This window comes from Rhipicephalus microplus, chromosome X, assembly GCF_043290135.1.
Source record: "Rhipicephalus microplus isolate Deutch F79 chromosome X, USDA_Rmic, whole genome shotgun sequence".
NCBI classification, from domain to species: Eukaryota; Metazoa; Arthropoda; class Arachnida; order Ixodida; family Ixodidae; genus Rhipicephalus; species Rhipicephalus microplus.
In genome coordinates, this window is record NC_134710.1 from 21,923,760 (window position 1) to 21,942,106 (window position 18,347).

The following is an 18,347-nucleotide window of genomic DNA, read 5'->3' on the forward strand; positions in this document are numbered from 1 at the left end:
GAGCACGCGTTTTCTGTAAAAGTGTGCGTTATGCAAACTTCGTTGTCCAACACACAAAGGTGCAGCAATGGCGAGCTGTTTTCATTTGTGAAAGCAATGTAGCTGTGTGAAATATTTAGTGGTTTCACACAACAAGGCAGCATGAACAAGACGGTGCGGCACGCTTGTGTGGCTATTAAATGCATGAAGTAAGCGCACCACTGAACTAGGCCTTGTGCATGACAGAGTGGTTGGCTGAAGATGCTAATCATAAAGAGTTGTCAGCGATTACGTCGTACTGGCATGTTTTCCATGTTCTGCTCTGACGCTGCATGCATGTGCACTGCTCATTCGTAAAGCCATTGCCACACTGTGTTTAAGTTTGCTTCATCCAACAACCTTTAGGCATTGCTGCAAAGCTGACTTTCAAACACTGCCACAGCTGCAAATAAGTTAACTCATGGAAGCGCTGGTTGGAACATTTGGGTTCAAGTTCAACATGCTCTTTTTTATTCAGATGCAATTTCAGTGGTTAGGAAGAGCAAAAACCTAAAGTGGTTTACGAGCCAGTTAACAACACTACACTAATTCACAGCCAGTCTGGCACAATAAACATCAACATGTTGCACAGTGCTACTGATTCACAGGCTAGGCTCGAACAATCCAGGCAGTACTGTTTAAATGACTGCACTTTAAAGTTCACCAGTTCTTGTATTCTTTAGAATACTTAATTTAAACTTCTGTTTATTTTTAATCATGTGTTCTTTTAAGTGCTTAGCGCATCAAATTTTATCAGGAAGTGGAAGAAATCAGCCGTTTGGCAAACTGGAAACAGCGATTGCTGCTTTCATAAAATTTAGTTAAAGAATAACTACAGCATAACATAGTCATATTAGGGGCACAGAACAGCATGATTGGCATGTGGAGCTTTTGGTCATGTCTATCCCCGAGTTCTCCGTATTGCTAGTCACACTGAGAACAAGTGAAACAGTAAAAACTATACAGATGTGCGAAAAGCAAAATTTTACACTCCTCAGTCCCAAGAATGCACACATGAAAAAAGCTTTTGCAAAACTGTATAATTTATATTCCTGCCCTTAAAACAAATGCAGAAAAATTATGAACTCGAAAAATGTTGTCTCAAAATAGGATGGTACTCATTTGGGCACTCCTGAACTTTTGAAGTCTTTATGATTGCGTGCAACAAAAGTATCAGATAAAATGAATTTTAATATGGTCTCCAGGGCATCCACAGCTAAAAGAGTGTACTATAGATAATGTCTTTAACGCCACAACTAAGAAAAAAAGATTTCGCTTATCACGAGGATGCAGCTGAGTGCTCGTACAATACACAACCATGCTCGTGCAGTACTCAGCCATTTTCATTCACTCGTTTTCCAAATATAGTTAGACACACGGCGCCACTTCTCGAGCTCAGCGGAAGCAACTCATGCTTATTGGCAAGACAAATTTGAACACGCATATATCAAGTGGTGACCAGTAGCCTTTAAAGCAACAGTACCCAATAGGGTACCCTGGGACTGAGGAAGCTATAGCTTGTTTCAACAGAGAGGGTTCCTAAGGACAAATTATCATTGAATATTGATTGAAATGAAATAAAATAAAAAGTTTCATAAAGTCTGTCCAGCAACCAAGCTCATCGCATTATTTCGTACAAGTACACTTGACAGCAAAAGTTAACAGCTGCACAGCAAATGCAAATTTCTTCCTTGTCAGTCTGTAACGCTTCTAAATCTAGCCGATGACTATATATAGAATACAATACCAACTATGTTCTAAAACATCTTTTTAGAGGTTTTGTTCCTGGATAAAACAAGAGTACTATAGCTTTCTCGAACTTTTGTGTATCGTTGAGTTAAGCTGTTGAGTGTAGATTCAATTTGAAATGACAACAATACATCGAGCGCACAAATGTCCTGAAATTGTAAAAATAGCAGAATGCGATAAGCACAAAAATAGGCCAAAATAAATAAATAAGCAGATTAAGAAGAATATAAATAATGGCGGGTACCGATCACAGTGACAATGAACCAGCTTGGGTTCCTTGTCACTGCCTTGGGTTCTGGTTCAATTCCTGCCAGAATCTTGGTGAGGACTCGGCTGGACAGTCCGACTACAAGTACATATCATAAAACAAGAATACTATAGCTTTCTCAAACTTTTGTGTATCGTGGAGTTTAGCTGTTGGGTGTAGATTCAATTTGAACAGACAACATTACATTGAGTGCACAAATGTCCTGAAATTATAAAAATAGCAGAATGTGATAAGCATAAAAATAGGCCAAATTAAATAAATAAGCAGATTAAAAAGAATATAAATAATGGCTGGTACCGATCACAGTGACAAGGAACTACCTTGGGTTCCTTGTCACTGCCTTGGGTTCTGGTTCAATTCCTACCAGAATCTTGATGAGCACTGGGCTGGACAGTCCGACTACGAGTACATATCGCGCAAGGACTCGGCTGGACAGTCCGACTACAAGTACATATCGCGCAAGCAAAAAAAATGGCAACATTTTTCTTTGTTGTTGTTATGCACTTCAACACAGAAGTCGTTGTCCGTGGCAAATTGTTGACTTGCTATTGAATGGCAATGAAAAGCAGTAATACCACACAACTAACTATACTTACGTTATGAGCTGAGCATTGTCATTTGGATGCTCTCGGGCAAGACGTTCTCGTCGATATTGCAAAAACTTAGTTAATGTTGCATCCCCATCAGAAGACATGACTATTTCATCATGTTCCGTCCAAACGATAACTCCGACTAGTGCAATGAATATATTTAGTGGGGCATAGAGCTGCAACAGAGAAGAAATAGGGCCTGAATGAGTATTTCAACTATGAACTAAAGAAAAGGCTTTGTGTGTCACAGAACTCTGAACTAAAGAAAAAGGCTTTTTGTGCTATACTAATATCAGTAGAAATTAAGAAACAAATACATGTTACAACAACCGAAGATTAAAACATCCGAAACCACTCTTACACTGAGAAAATATCTGGCTTTTCAGGTGGTAACTATGCGACATATGCTAATGCAATGCAGCAGCAATATCACATAGTGCCAACAGTAAAATATATCAATGCACTGTTACCTTCTTTTCCTTGCAAAGTTTTTTACACCCTTCTGTAGAAACTGTATTGCCCTCACTATGACACAAACTTGCTGATAGTTCAAAAGGGTAATGAATTCGGCTCGTCAGAGCATAACAAGATGCAACAATGGCATGCAGTAAAGATGACAGACAGAGCAGCAGTGCTGTGTCTGTGATCTTTACAAACTCTGAATAAAATGCACTGCCCCAGCGATAATAAGCGACCTGAGTTTTGTAAAAGTACTGCCTATTTATTCGTAATTTCCTGCACAATTTGGTCATTTTTTGGCATGAAGGTCTAGTTTATGCCAAATGTTTTTAAAAAGACAATTTAAAAGCCTAAACTAATTAATTTTCTTGGGAAGTCTCTTTAAGCTAGATGGGCAGTTTAGCAAGTAGCAAGTTTAGCAAGAAATAGCAAATAGCCACATTTAAAAACAATAAAAAGTGGCTTAGTGAAGAACAAAAATCAAAAGGTCAGAGGCAATGTCAGTCAGTAATGCTGTATATTGTGTAAGTGCAAAATGGCTGGTTAACTGTTCACTGAAACAGTTAGACAAGAAGTACTGTACATCATTAAAAAGAATATCTTAGTGACTATTATACACACAATTCCTAGCCACAAATAGCACGTGTACACTGAGAATCATAACAACATACACGAAATATTTTGCAACATACAAAAATATCAGTGCCCTGCTTTTCGTGTAAAAATCACCATAAAAATTTGATTTTCACTTTTCTAAGCATAACATGTCTCTTGCCACTGAGAAAATCAAGAAGAATTAGCAACACAACAGTCGGTCACAAGATTTATGTATTTTTGTTTAATATTCTTGAGGTTAATTCAGTCGGGTCATTTCAAGAAGACAAAGCTAGGCACATTGTTCCGGCAGGACTCTGCTTTCCCTTGTGTTCACTGTGTGTTCCTGCATTGCCAGTTTTTCATGCAGGTTTATTTGTAGAACCATATAATCCTGAGCAGGCACCCCTACCCAAGCAAATTTTTTACAGATTTGAAATATGCATCAATGACCCAGCAAGCATTCCCCACCTCTACCAACGTCTTTTCCTTTTTTTTTTTTCAACCTTTTCTCCGCCACTGAATTCTGCAGCAGCAGTACCTAGAAACACAAGCTCTGATAGTCTTTAGACATGTGCACTATTTCTTGGTATTTCTAAAGTGTGGTGTGTTTGCATTACAACTTGTCAATCATTGTCTGAAAATTTTAGGGAGTTTTTTTCTCGTGCCATAACACACAAAATTTCACACAATCCCTCCCTTAATTTAGCACAAACAGCAAATGCATGTCTGTTCAGTAAAGCACCTCATTAGAAAACAGGTGTGCATTCTTCTTAGAGGCTCTTACACTGCCATCTTGAGTTTTGGTCCACAACCGAGCAAAGGCCCCCCTTCAAAACTTGTTTGATTACCTTTTGCAGTAGAGGGGTGCGGTTGCCCAGGATTTTACAGTAATGGTGATAGTTCTAGTCCTATTTAAGTCTCAATAATTATACAGCAATAAAAGACACTAAATGTGCCATCTCAAGGGTGACAAATAAGACTCACCGCATTTACTATGTTTGCTATTTGCTTGCTTCTTTCAAAAACAGCTTCTTTGTTTCGATTCATTTTGATGAACTGCAAATAAATATTATTTTCATTATAAACTGAAGCACTACAACAGAAAAATAAATAAAGCATCAAAATGAAATGAACTTGCCTCTTTGTTATCATTGACAATTAAAAGCTCTACATAACGAGATCTTGCATTACTTTTGAATGGTGGCTGTATCACAACAGACCTTTTCCTCTAAATGAAAGAAAAAGGAAACGTAGTGTAAAGGCCCGACAATGTACAAAAACATTTTTATAGGCCACAAGAAAGTAAAGCTTACCCGAGAATGACTATCACCCAACAGGTTCAGCGAGTCATTGAACCCTGGTCAAACGAAAAATTGTATTAAAACATTCGTCCAATAAATTCCACAAAATAGTAACTTCCAAAAGCCACTCGATTCAATGCTTCACCACCCTGCTACGGCTATCAGCAATAAAGCACTTTCAAAAATTTTGGCAAAACTAAAGTTGTCACGTAGCAATGACAGCAAAACTTACCGCATCTCCAAGATTTCTCTTTCATATCAGATGCTTTCAAGAACAAATGCTCAGGAGGGTCAGGGTGAATATAATGAATCTCTTTTCCGTCAAAGACAACTCCACTGTAGGGATGGAAAAGAGAGATCAGAGGAGGAAAAAATAATAAAACAATGACACTGAGCAATCAACTTGGCTTGAAGAAAATAAGACAAAGATTACGCAACAGTAAAAGGTAATATGTAGATTTCATAAGACTTTGTAAGATCAAGAGCTGGGCAGTGTCTCGATACAATCTTGGGAATATTTTTGAATTTCTGCATTTTTGAACTGAGATACAATTGAAAAGTATATTTCTATTTTGATAATGAAATACTTTTACAATGCATCACTTCTATTGTGATACTGTGCAGCGCTCTGGTACCTTGTTACGTTTCGGTAGAAATGATCAAACATGTCTCCAAAAGGCCAAGAAAGAAACTTTTTTTTTATAAACCAATAATAGGCCAAACAGAAATGGCAGCAGAGGGTCCCTAACAGAATGGTCCACATACGAGTGGAAATGTTTCGGTACCTTGATGACACCAGAAGAGATGCCACTATGCTGCACGACTTTCCGGTAATGAAGGTAGTATTTATTCATTATCACACTAACTTGTGCTGGTCTCCAGCAGTGGACACACTTTCCTCATTTGCTGGCCTTTTGTTCAGGCCAAACTGACACTACGTATCCAGTGAACAGCTTATTTAGGAAGCTGCTGTTACTTAAAAGGACACAAAAGAGAAAGACCATTTTTCAGATATTAGTAAAATATGATTTCACAGTCCTGAAAACACCCCTCTTACCGCAATACGAAGCTTGGTAAGCGAGAAAATGGGGGTGCCGCCATGCACCTTCTGTGTTATCAGATTATCGTCATGCCAGAGGAAGTGATAAACGTGCACAGGTGGATCCTCTACAGACACGCTCTTCATGAGGTGTACGCAGGCTTTCATTCGCAAAAGACTTTGAAACCGATTCTTTCGAAGCAAGTGGCTCAGCATTGCGGCATGCTCAGTGGCTGGGATCCACGTACAAGTTTTTGTGAAATGCATATAAAAACGTTCGAAACCATTTATTCCTTTTTTTTTTTTTCCCTTGGTCAATCTATCATTTATTAACATCCACAGAACACATTCATGACCTAAAGATATTGATAATGCCAACTATTTCCCCCTGCTCGCTCAATGTCGCAGTTAGTCAGCTTACATCATTTTTACCACTTTTTGCACTTTGTAACTCTGTTCTCACAAAACTAATGCAACATTTACAGATTACGTTAGAGCACAAGCTTTGGTTTAATTATGAATATTTCAAAGAAAATTGAAGATGACTTTTTTTTAAAAATGGTCTTCAAAATATTACATTTCGAGAAACATGTTCTCAGTAAATGTATCTGCTTAAAGCTTGGCGTCACTCTCAGCAATAACGTTCAGCAGATTTGTTAACCTTACATGTGGTAATGCTCCAGAATTTTTTGGATAGTCTGGCATTTATGTGTGGAGGAAAAAAAAAACTAATATTTGAGGAATATTGAGCTGTGTGCTGATTTCAGGATTTTTTTTTTTTCACTTGAAAGATCAGTGCAAGAACTTCGAAGTAATTACAGTTTATCAAAAAAAAAACTATTCTAAGTTTGTGGCCTAAAACATTCAGACCTATAGCTACAACACTTTTCTTGTGGGATCTCATCGAAATCCCATTTTCGCGAAATTCAAAAGAAGCATGGTAATAAGGGCTGCAGCGCGAGCACAAAGATGCTAGAAGAAACGTGAAACAGAAGGCGAGGCAAGGAAAGCAAAGAGGACAACACGAGCACTGACTTTCAACTGAATTTTATTATTCGCAGCACACATGATAATATGTACAACAGGCAATCTATTAACAGCAAACGTGAGCAACGTGACATATTCTGGGGAAGGGTATGATAAAGAGAAGGTACAATGATAAAATGGCTAACCCTTATCTAAAAGCGTGAATTCTTTGTCATGCAAGGCCTCCGAACATTGGCTCACGCATCCGTCACCATGTTTTCTAATAAAATACGCCTCAGCTATTTCACGAGTTACTTTGTCCATGTGGCATACCAGCACACTCACGCCCGGAAATCGAGGCTGGCATCCGCAGCTTTTACAGTACAGAACGAGGTTTGAACTAATTCCTTTGCATACATCATTCATATGTTCTCCTAACCTTTTATTAATGCACCGCCCAGTTTGGCCTATATAACAACGACCGCACGTTAAAGGAAGCATGTAAACAACACCAACTGCGCAATCTTCAAATTTATTTATGTGTTTTAAGGCGCATGCCCAACTTTTTTTGGTGATTCCACTGAGGCGCTCATCCGTCATCCCGCAAATCTGGCTTACTTCGGTGGCCTTGCATGACAAAGAGTTCGCGCTTTTAGATAAGGGTTAGCCATTTTATCATTACACCTTCTTTTTATCATACCCTTCCCCAGAATATGTCACGTTGCTCACGTTTGCTGTTAATAGATTGCCTGTTGTATACATTATCATGTGTGCTGCGAATAATAAAATTCAGTTGGTAGTCAGCGCTCCTGTTGTCCTCTTTGCTTTCCTTGCCTCGCCTTCAGTTTCATGTTTCTTCTAGCACCTTCGTGCTCGCGCTGCAGCCCTTATTACCATGAATTCCGGCCAACCAGCCCAAATAGCCGTTCTTCAAAAGAAGCAGTTGCAGCTCAGTGAATGCTTCTGAATTTTTTTTTTTTTTTCGCAAAACCAAAACTGGTTGTGTGGTCCTGGGAACTCGGAAAACAAATATATTTTTTCTGGCAAAATTAAAGGGGGCTGATGTACATGCACCGACGTTCTTATCTGAACACATCCGTCTTAGTATCTGTATTTTAGGCCTCCTGCACATGTATTTTGATATCTGCATTCTAGAATACTTTTTTTGGGTAGGTATATCTTCTCAGCCCTGGTAAGAGCTAAAGAATGTGTCTACACAAACGCATATGAAATCATCCAGAAATTATTCACTATCAATTCCACAATAGTGCATAGTTAAATATCACCAGGTAGATGGTTAAAAACATACAGACAAAACAGCTGCACATATCTAAATCAAGTAAATACTGCAAGTTTTACTGCAAGTTTACTAAAACAATAAAAATACTTATACATAGAGCAAGCACAATCCAGAAAAAACAACAAAAGAGAAATGTGCCCATGTGGAACACCCCTGGCAAAGTAACAATAGGTTGTAGCAATGAAGTTCAACAACAAAATTTTCTGTTCAGCTCAAATAGGTTGTAGTGAAGAAGTCTAACAGCAAAATTTTCTGCTCAGCTCAATCTTGATTCTCTGCTGCTTCACTATTGTTGCAGCATGCGAATTCTCCTAGTGTTAATAAAACCCCGACCCTCTCTATAACTTTACATTATTCCATTCTGCACTTAGAAAAATTTTTGATTAGCAGAAGGGACTTGGTGATTGCAAATCTTAGTTACCACCTAGGTTCTTATGTTTTACTACTTGAAATTGTGTTTTATTTTTATGAAACTTTCATCAAAGTGCCCAAACTGCTGTTCAGGTTGACCACACGAAAGACCTGTTCATAAATACTATATATTGAGTCCTTTCAAAAATAGACGCTACAGTTCTACACTGGAAACCAAGCTATATTGCCTAGACCTACTAACCTCCCTGTTTTCAGGTGCAGTTTGAGTGCCTTGGTAAACCAAAGCAAGCATTACAACATTAGGTTTGGGCCAGCTATTATTCAAGCAATAGTTAAAACATTTTGTAAAACTCATTAAGAGGCATGCAAAAGCAGCCAGCAAGCCAAACAACTGAGCAGTAGCAGAATTGGCCTACCTGAGCCCATTGCAAGTGCTAACAGCCACCCAAGAGTTGTTCTGTCCACGCACAGTACCATGGTAGTAGCAGTGCTTGTTGTTCTGCATAAATGAATTTCACTGTCATCATTTTGCTGCCCCCCTCACATTACTACCACAACTATGAAAGACCAACTTACCCTCTTCATAGGGTGATCTATGATGTGACTATTATTGTTCCCATGGTGCTTTTCAAAATAATTTAATGGCAGCAAGTCTTTTTTCATTCGTAGGTCTAACGTAAAAGGCTGACCAAATGCTTTGAAGATAACCTGTAGAACATCTTGATGAGCCTGAAACAAATGTCATGTTGTGTAACGATCAATCGCATGCACAACAATATGGCAAACACGACACAAGAATCTGCATGAGAATCTTTGACATCAACTTAGTAATCTTAAGCAAGAAAGCTTTCAGTACACAGTTTTTGTTGTTTCTCTAAAAGAGTACACACATTCACACACCAACAGCAATCGCAAGTTATCCAGATCACTAGTTCCGCAATATAACTTTAAAAAAGTATTTGTGCATTGTGCTGACTATTCGGGAATTTCTGCTATAACACCAAAAGGAATGTATAATCAACCCTGCATGCTACTAATCGATGACAACGCAGTGCCCATTCCATTGATACCTGAGCATGGTGACTTTTTTCAAGCCATGGCTGAATATCTAGCAAAACCTAGCACCAGCAAAATCTGATCAATTTCCATCACCAACGTATACAATGGTGACTCTGATGACCAGAGTTCAGTGCCAACAAGACTTGCGGTACGTGCCTAAGCGCATAGACAGGTAGCACTCACTGACGTCCATCAGTACAGTATTTTTTTACATTAAATTTTTAATACCATACTGAATGGCCTTTCACACCTTTCTCCCTTACCTAGGCTGGCATAAAATGACGCTATGTGCGTCACTTAGCATCAACCGCTTGCTTGGCTAGAACAACACAATGCATGCGAGGCATGCCATGACCGGATAGCCTTTCCTGGAGTGCACACCATCTGGTTATCTAGTGCGTGAGAAGTACTAGTGGCCGAATGGAACTGCGTATAACTGCAGGACGCATTGTGCGACAAGATGCATAGTAGCTGTGGCTTGTTATATGCACAAAAATGTTGACAACGATTTGCTTCAGCCAAGGCTCCATTACTTGCAAGTGGCGATGGACGCGATAGCAGCAGTAGTCGAGCATGCCTCACGACGCAGTGCGTACAAACGTGCAGCGCAACGAGTTTCATGTGGTCTGGCATCGCCCCAGTTTGTTACGGCCTGTCAGAGGACTCATCTGGCTAACTTGAGTACAGATATCCAAGTCGTGTATTCATCATCATCATCAGCCTGACTACGTCTACTGCAGGACAAAGGCCTCTCCCATGTTCTGCCAGTAAACTCGGTCCTATGCTTGCTGCTGCCACTTTATACCTGCAAACTTCTTAATCTCATCTGCCCACCTAACTTTCTGTCTCCCCCTAACGCATTTGCCTTCTCTGGAAATCCAGCCAGTTACCCTTAATGACCAACAATTATCTTGTCTACGCGCTACATGCCCGGCCCATGTCCATTTCCGTTTCTTGATTTCAACTAGGATACCATTGACGTCAGCTTGTTCCCTGATCCACTCTGCTCTCTTCTTGTCTCTTAAGGTTACGCCTATCATTTTTCTTTCCATCGCTTGCTGCGTCGTCCTCAAATTAAGCTGAACCCTTTTTGTAAGTCTCCAGGTTTCTGCTCCATAGCTAAGTACTGGCAAGGTGCAGCTGATTTATACCTTCCTCTTGAGGGGTAGTGGCAATCTACCAGTCATGATTTGAGAGTGCTTGCCAAATGTGCTCCACCCCATTCTTACTCTTCTAGTTACTTCAATCTCGTGGTTTGGCTCCACGGTTATTACCTTCCCTAAGTAGATGTAGTATTTTACAAGTACAAATGCACTAATAACTATCTCAAGTGCACTACTACCTCCCACATGCATATGTCAATTAACTCACGGCCCTCAGTCACCAGCAACTACGAAGCAACTAACCACAGTGGCGGTCAGGTCTGGAACGCAGCAGAGGGTGCTAAGAATCTCTGGGTTCGGACAAGCCACCATTGGAACTTGAACTTGGCAACATTTAACGCTAGAACCTTATCTAGTGAGGCGAGTCTAGCTCTACTATTTAAGGAGCTAGAGGGTGTTAAATGGATGTAATAGGGCTCAGTGAGGATAGAAAGACAGATGAGGCCTATATAGTGCTAACAAATGGGCACGTCCTTTGCTATCGTGGGCTGGGCGACCGAAGAGAAGTGGGCGTGGGGCTCCTTATCCACAGAAATATAGCAGGCAACATAGAGGAATACTATAGCATTAATGAAAGGGTGGTAGATAATCTAATTAAACTCAATAAGAGATATAAGATTAAAGTGGCACCGGCTTACGCCGCTACATCCAGCTGTGATTATGCGCCAGTTCATCATCATCATCATTTATTTACCCTTAAGGGCCTCTCTCGGGGCATTACACAAGGGGGGGGGGGGGGGGGGGGAACAATCCAAGTACAAATTTCAATGAAAATGCAGTTCATGGTTACAGTTTTTGAATTACTAAAACATACAGGTAGCAACAAAAAACAAAAAGAAAACAGAGCATGACAAACGAAATATTCAACAGTCAATTCGCGGTCCAAAATATACAGGCGGCAGAGAACAAACAACAAAGAAAGACAAACAGCGATTAAGAGACAAGGGTAGCTAGTAATAAATCTCTAAATTTAACAGCAACTTGTTCGCTAACAATAGCATCCGTCAAACCGTTCCACTCATCGATAGCCGTAGGAAGAAATGATTTATTAAAAGCGTTAGTAGAACCAAACAGACGTTGGATACTCAGGGAATTAAATAGGCGACGAGATGTTCGGACAGGCGGAAGTAAAAGTGAACCATGTAGGCGAGGAAAGCTGTAGTAAAGTTTGTGAAAAAGACAGAGACGTGAAATTTTGCGTCGAGCTGACAAAACAGGGAGACCGAGGGATGATTTGATTTGACTGATGCTTGCTCGTTTGTCGTAATTTGCGGAGATGAATCTGGCGGCACGATTTTGGACGGATTCAAGAATGTTAATTAGGTATATCTGATGAGGGCTCCAAATTGCAGATGCGTATTCCATTTTAGTACGAACAAAAGTTTCAAAGGCCAATTTGCGAAGGCTTGCAGGTGATAATGACAATGATCTCCTAAGATAGCCAAGAGTTTTTGAGGCATCGGCAGCTAGTTTGGTAATATGCTCGGTCCAGGTTAGTCTGCTTGTAATTACAACGCCCAGGTATCGGTAAGAATCCACTTGGGATGACACTGTTGAGTTTAATGAATACGGATGGATGACGTTAGTGTGTTTTCGTGAGACAGGCATGAACTTACATTTGGAAGTATTTGGCCTCATCATCCACTGAGCGCACCAGTTATCAATGATGTGTAAATCTTGCTGTAGTATTAGCTGATCTTCGGGAGTTGATATGCGGCGGTAGATGACGCAATCGTCAGCAAAAAGCCGAACCGTTGATGAAATGCCGGAAGGAAGGTCATTTACGTAGATTAAAAAGAGGAGTGGGCCGAGAACCGAGCCCTGAGGGACGCCAGAGATTACTGGAGTAGTATCAGAATGGGCACCACCGATAACAGTGAATTGCGACCGGTGGGTTAGGAAGCACTTAATCCATGATAAGGTCAGGGGATCGAGGGAAAGTGAAGAAAGTTTGTTGATTAGTCGTTGGTGAGGGACGAGATCGAAGGCCTTTGAAAAGTCGACAAAAATAACATCCGTCTGAAATGACGAATCAAGGTTGAGATGAAGATCAGTCGTAAATTCAAAAAGTTGAGTTTCGCATGAGAGCCCTGAACGAAAACCATGCTGCTTATGAAAAAAAAAAAGAGTGATCATCGAGGTGACGAGCAACATGTGAATATATTATATGTTCCATAAGTTTGCAAGCGATGCACGTTAGTGAAATGGGGCGATAGTTAGATGGGTCAGATCACTTGCCAGACTTGAAAACTGGTACAACCTTCCCAAGTTTCCAATCATCTGGGATGAAACCTTCAGAAATGGACTGTTTAAAAATTATCTCCAAAAATTTACTAGAAATGCTATTAGTAGCCTTTAAAACTTTGGCAGGAATATTGTCAGGTCCGGGGGAGCTGGATATTTTTAATTTCTTTATCAGACTGCTGATGCCTTCGGAGGTAATGTCAATGGGCGGCATTTGTGAAAAATTAGATCTCGGCATGACTGGAATGCTATGAAGTGGTTCAGAAGTGAAGACCGAAGTGAAGTAAGTATTCATAACGTCCGCCCGCTGTGGGAGAGGAACGTGAGAACCATCGGAGTTGGTTAAGGATATATTGTGCGTGTTATTTTTAGGGTTGAGAAGTTTCCAAAACTTCTTTGGATTAGTTCGGGCAATGTTAAGCAAGTCATCATGAAAAAATTTCTTTTTGGAGCGCTTCAGCAAGTGAGTGTATTTACGAAGTTGAAAGCTTTTATGAAGATGTGGAATTGGCAATGAATAAAGTAAAAACACAGTATACTATGGTGATGGGCGACTTCAATGCCAAGGTAGGGAAGAAGCAAGCTGGAGACCAGGCAGTAGATTACGGCATCGGTACTAGAAATGCCAGAGGAGAGCTGTTAGTAGAATTCGCAGAACGTAATAATTTACGTATCTTGAATACTTTCTACCGAAAACGAGAGAACCGTAAGTGGACATAGAGGAGCCCTAATGGCAAAAGTAAGAACGAAATATACTTTAGCAAGTGAGAACAAAATATACTGAGTGCACACCCAGGCATCGTGTAGGATGTGAAAGTGCTTGGCAAGGTATGATGCAGTGATCATAGAATGGTACGGTCTCGAATTTAGCTAGACTTTAAGAAGGAATGACAGAAACTGATATGCAAGAAGCCAATCAATGAGCTATCACTGAGAGGGAAAGTACAGAAATTCAAAGTCTCGCTTCAGAACAGGTACTCAGCTTTTATCAAGAAAACCAGCCTCAGCATTGACGCAATAAATGATAATCTGACAAGTATCATTAAAGAGTGTGCAGTGGAAGTTGGAGGTACGATACTTAGACAGGACACAGGTAAGCTGTCCCAGGAGACAAAGAACCTTATTAGAAAGCATCAAAGAATGAACGCCTCATATTTAATACAATAGACAAATTAGAATTGGCCGATCTTACGAAGTTGATTAATAAGCGTAAGGTATCCTATGTAAGAAGGTATAACATGGAGAAAAATGAACACGCTATGACGAATGGAGGAAGCATCAAAGCAGTGAAGAGGAAACTTGGGATAGGCAGAAACCAGATGTATGCACTAGCACAAGGAAGGCAAAGTAACTACCAATATGAATAGGATAGTTAAAATAGCGGAGGAGTTTTACAGAGAGCTGTACAGTAGCCGGCAAAACTACGACCTTAATTTAAGAACTAGCAGTATCCCAGATGGCATCCCAGGAGTAATAATAGAATAAATAAGAAAAGCCTTCGAGGGAATGTGAAAAGGCAAGGCTGCTGGTGAGGATCAGGTAACATCAGATTCGCTGAAAGACGGAGGAAAGATCGTGTTAGAAATAGCCACCCGGTTAACGATGTGTCTCCTGGCGGGAAGAGTACCAGAATCTCGGAAAAATGCTAACATTATTTTAATACACAAGAAAGGAGACAACAAGGACTTCAAGAATCACAGGCCGATCAGGTTGCTCTCCATCGTATACAAGCTATTTACAAAGGTAATTGTTAATAAAATTAAGACCATATTAGAATTCAATCAACCAAAGGAACAAGCAGGATTTCGAACAGGCTACTCAACAATCGAACACACTCATACTATCAATCAAATATTAGAGAATTTTTCAGAATATAGCCAGCCACTGTAAATAGCCTTCATTGATTATGAGAAGGTGTTTGATTCAGTAGAAATATCAGCCGTCATGCAGACGCTGCGGAATCAGGGCGTAGATGAAGTATATGTAAACATTCTGGAAGAAATCTACAGGGGATCAACTGCTACCATAGTGCTTCATAAAGAAAGCAACAGAATACCAATCAAGAAGGGTGTAAGGCAGGGAGACACAATCTTCCCAATGCTATTTACCGCGTGCTTACAGGAGGTTTTCCGAGGCCTAGAGTGGGAAGAGTTAGAGATAAGAGTTAATGGAGAGTACCTTAGTAACCTGCGCTTTGCCGATGACATTGCATTGCTGAGTAACTCAGGAGACGAATTTCAACTCATGATTAATGAGTTGGACAAGGAGAGCAGAAAGGTAGGTTTTAAAATAATCTGCAGTGGTGTATTATTTCTGTACAAATCTGAATTACCCTCCCAAAGCCCGACGTGTGTGTGTGTATGTATGTATGTATGTATGTATGTACGTATGTATGTATGTATGTATATATATATATATATATATATATATATATATATATATATATATATATATATATATATATATATATATATATATATATATACATATATACATATATATATATATATACTGTCACGGGGGGGTCGTGACGTGGCCGAAGACAGGAGACTTCGTGTTGGGATTTAACTGTTTATTTGGGCGAACCTGTGCCCAATAAACGGAAAGTCCAATTACAGCAGCAGTCTCGCACAGATAGCAGTCTCGGACTGATAGCGGCGAACGGAGCGTCGGCCTTCGATCAACAACTGACAATCGGCGAAGCGCGTCGGCATTTATACTCTTGCCGTCGAATGTTCTAGCGTTATCGCTGGCGGTGGCGTAGGTTCCAGAACAATCTGTACCGTTCGCACAGTGGGCATGATCTTATCGAAATGATCTACTACAGTCCGGAACCTTCTCGAAAACTGCAGGCGCGTTTTGCGCTGAGAGTCGTGTGGTGTTTTGGGACGATAACAAAAACTTGGGATAAGAGTTAATGGAGAGTACCTTAGTAACCTGCGCTTTGCCGATGACATTGCATTGCTGAGTAACTCAGGAGACGAATTTGAACTCATGAATAATGAGTTAGACAAGGAGAGCAGAAAGGTAGGTTTTAAAATAATTCGCAGTAGTGTATTATTTCTGTACAAATCTGAATTACCCTCCCAAAGCCCAACGTGTGGGTATGTATGTATGTATGTATGTATGTATGTATGTATGTATGTATGTATGTATGTATGTATGTATGTATGTATGTATGTATGTATGTATATATATATATATATATATATATATATATGGAGTTAGATTGATACTCAAGATTCCTTTAAGTGCCGAGAATTGTGCTTTTGATTCCTTGTCTTATTTATCAGTTGTGTATATATTTCTCAACAAGGTTACTACCAAGAAAAGATAAAACTACCTGCAATTTTAAAACAGCGACACTCTGTTTTAAGAGAAATTCTTGTTTGACAAGCAGCAGGTCAGATTTTGCTATAAATTGCAGGCCAACTGTAACACTGCCTATCAGGCAAAGTTCAACTTACGTGAATATAGAAACCTGTGTAGGAAATAAATGCTACAGTTATTATCAAGAACACAAGTAGTGTGAACAACAAGGAATCTAATCCAAAATACTCACATCATTTTTTAAACTCAAGACGTCCCGACGCCTACGCCCATGGCTGATAACTTTGGGATGCACCCGTTCATACCTAAGAAAGTCCTTCCGGACACCTGAAACACAGACAATAAAGTCACATATTTAACAATGAAAATTAAAGCTTACAATCATTTTACACTCTGTATAGCAATCACTGCACTTCACTTTATTTTATTTTTTTTAGTTTGTTTAAGTACTGTTAGATATAAGATATAAGATATATGTACAATACTTATAATCTGCATGTAACTGATTAAACCGATAAAACATTTACACGTGGGACGTTTTGTTTTGCTAAAAGTGTTAGCTGAATGCAAACCAGCAGCTTCACGTAGAGGATATGTATGCTGAATATGAGTAGAGCTTCATGTTTTTGAATAAATCGAAAAAAAAATTCCGATAAGCATTCACTGATAAAATTTTTAGCAATTTGAATTTATTCAATAAACTCTGATTTTGAAAGGGCATTCTGAACACCCAAGGGGCATTTTCAAAGCTGACAATAATCAATCACTGGAGAGCACATCCATCAGTGGTATTAGCCTCATAAAGTATGCTTGCATCGATTACAACTAAGGTTGTAATACAAACAAATGTAGGTGTAATGTATTGAGGTAGTTGTGCTTGTGTGTATGCGTATTTGTTCAATCAAATCTTCCAGACATCTAAAATACACTTTGTGGATTCACGTATCTTTAAAAAAATTAAAGAATGGAGAAGCAGGATTATTGGCAGCAACTGAAGGACATTTCGTTGGAAATATTTACTTGTTTATTTTCAAAACTGTGAACCTCAGCCTTGGAGTCATTACAAGGGTACATATACATGGTATTCAATCACGAAGATCAAATAATAACATTCCAAATAACATAGATTCACTTACACAATTGGTATGAACATCGAAATAGAAGAAACAATCAATACTTCATACAATGAAGAACAAGGAAATATTCGCACCAAAATTTGATATACACTTTTATAAAAATATGTATATATCTAGCACATCTTTAATGCTGGCACAATAATCATTACCTACAAGCGCATCAGGCCAACTATTCTGCGTTTTATTTATGCGAAACAAAACTGAAAAGAAAGGCATCCATTTGAAATGCACCAAATTTTTTGGTATGCACAATATTAGAAGAGTAGGACAAATGACGGTGACTGAATCAACAATATGTGCAGTTTTCTAGCGGCAAGCTAGAGAAACTGCAGACTTGCGCATACCAAGTCGGGTATTGCAGCAATGAATTGAATGAACAAAAAAAATTTTTTTATGCCTTCATCTTACCCAAAAAATGAGAAATGATGAGCTGAACCAAGCACTGTCAGGCCTGCTACAGTGCACGGCGCAAAAAGAAAAGAGAAAAATAACAAAAGTATGCAAAGCATTGGCGTACTACTGTAGGTTATGCATGGTTCCTAACACTGCACTGAATGCGGATAGCCTGTCGGCATTGGTAGAATTTGTATTCAGTTTATTTTATTAGAGTATTGTTAGTGACAAAAATAATTTTTCAAGGACATCGCTGCTTGAGTAATATTCTTTCAGACTGAACATGTGCTTATGACGAATAGGGCCCGACTGTGAAAGCGTGCCATGCTTGGACACATCTACCTTGTAGTGGCCATGTAGCAA

At 39.5% G+C, this 18,347-nt stretch overlaps 1 protein-coding gene across 3 annotated transcripts in view; it reads right to left on the reverse strand.

Moving 5' to 3' along the window:
• LOC119175717 (disintegrin and metalloproteinase domain-containing protein meltrin) overlaps positions 1–18,347 on the reverse strand; it is a 162,229-nt gene that overhangs the window by 56,881 nt on the left and 87,001 nt on the right. For all 3 annotated transcript variants that reach the window (XM_075881947.1, XM_037426665.2, XM_075881948.1), the window contains exons 2-9: positions 16,688–16,782; positions 9,236–9,388; positions 9,076–9,158; positions 5,215–5,318; positions 4,995–5,038; positions 4,820–4,909; positions 4,666–4,737; positions 2,632–2,801 (exon numbers count right to left, since the gene is read on the reverse strand). In XM_075881947.1, the coding sequence (XP_075738062.1) occupies positions 2,632–2,801; positions 4,666–4,737; positions 4,820–4,909; positions 4,995–5,038; positions 5,215–5,318; positions 9,076–9,158; positions 9,236–9,388; positions 16,688–16,782 (811 nt within the window). The remainder of the gene's footprint in view (positions 1–2,631; positions 2,802–4,665; positions 4,738–4,819; positions 4,910–4,994; positions 5,039–5,214; positions 5,319–9,075; positions 9,159–9,235; positions 9,389–16,687; positions 16,783–18,347) is intronic.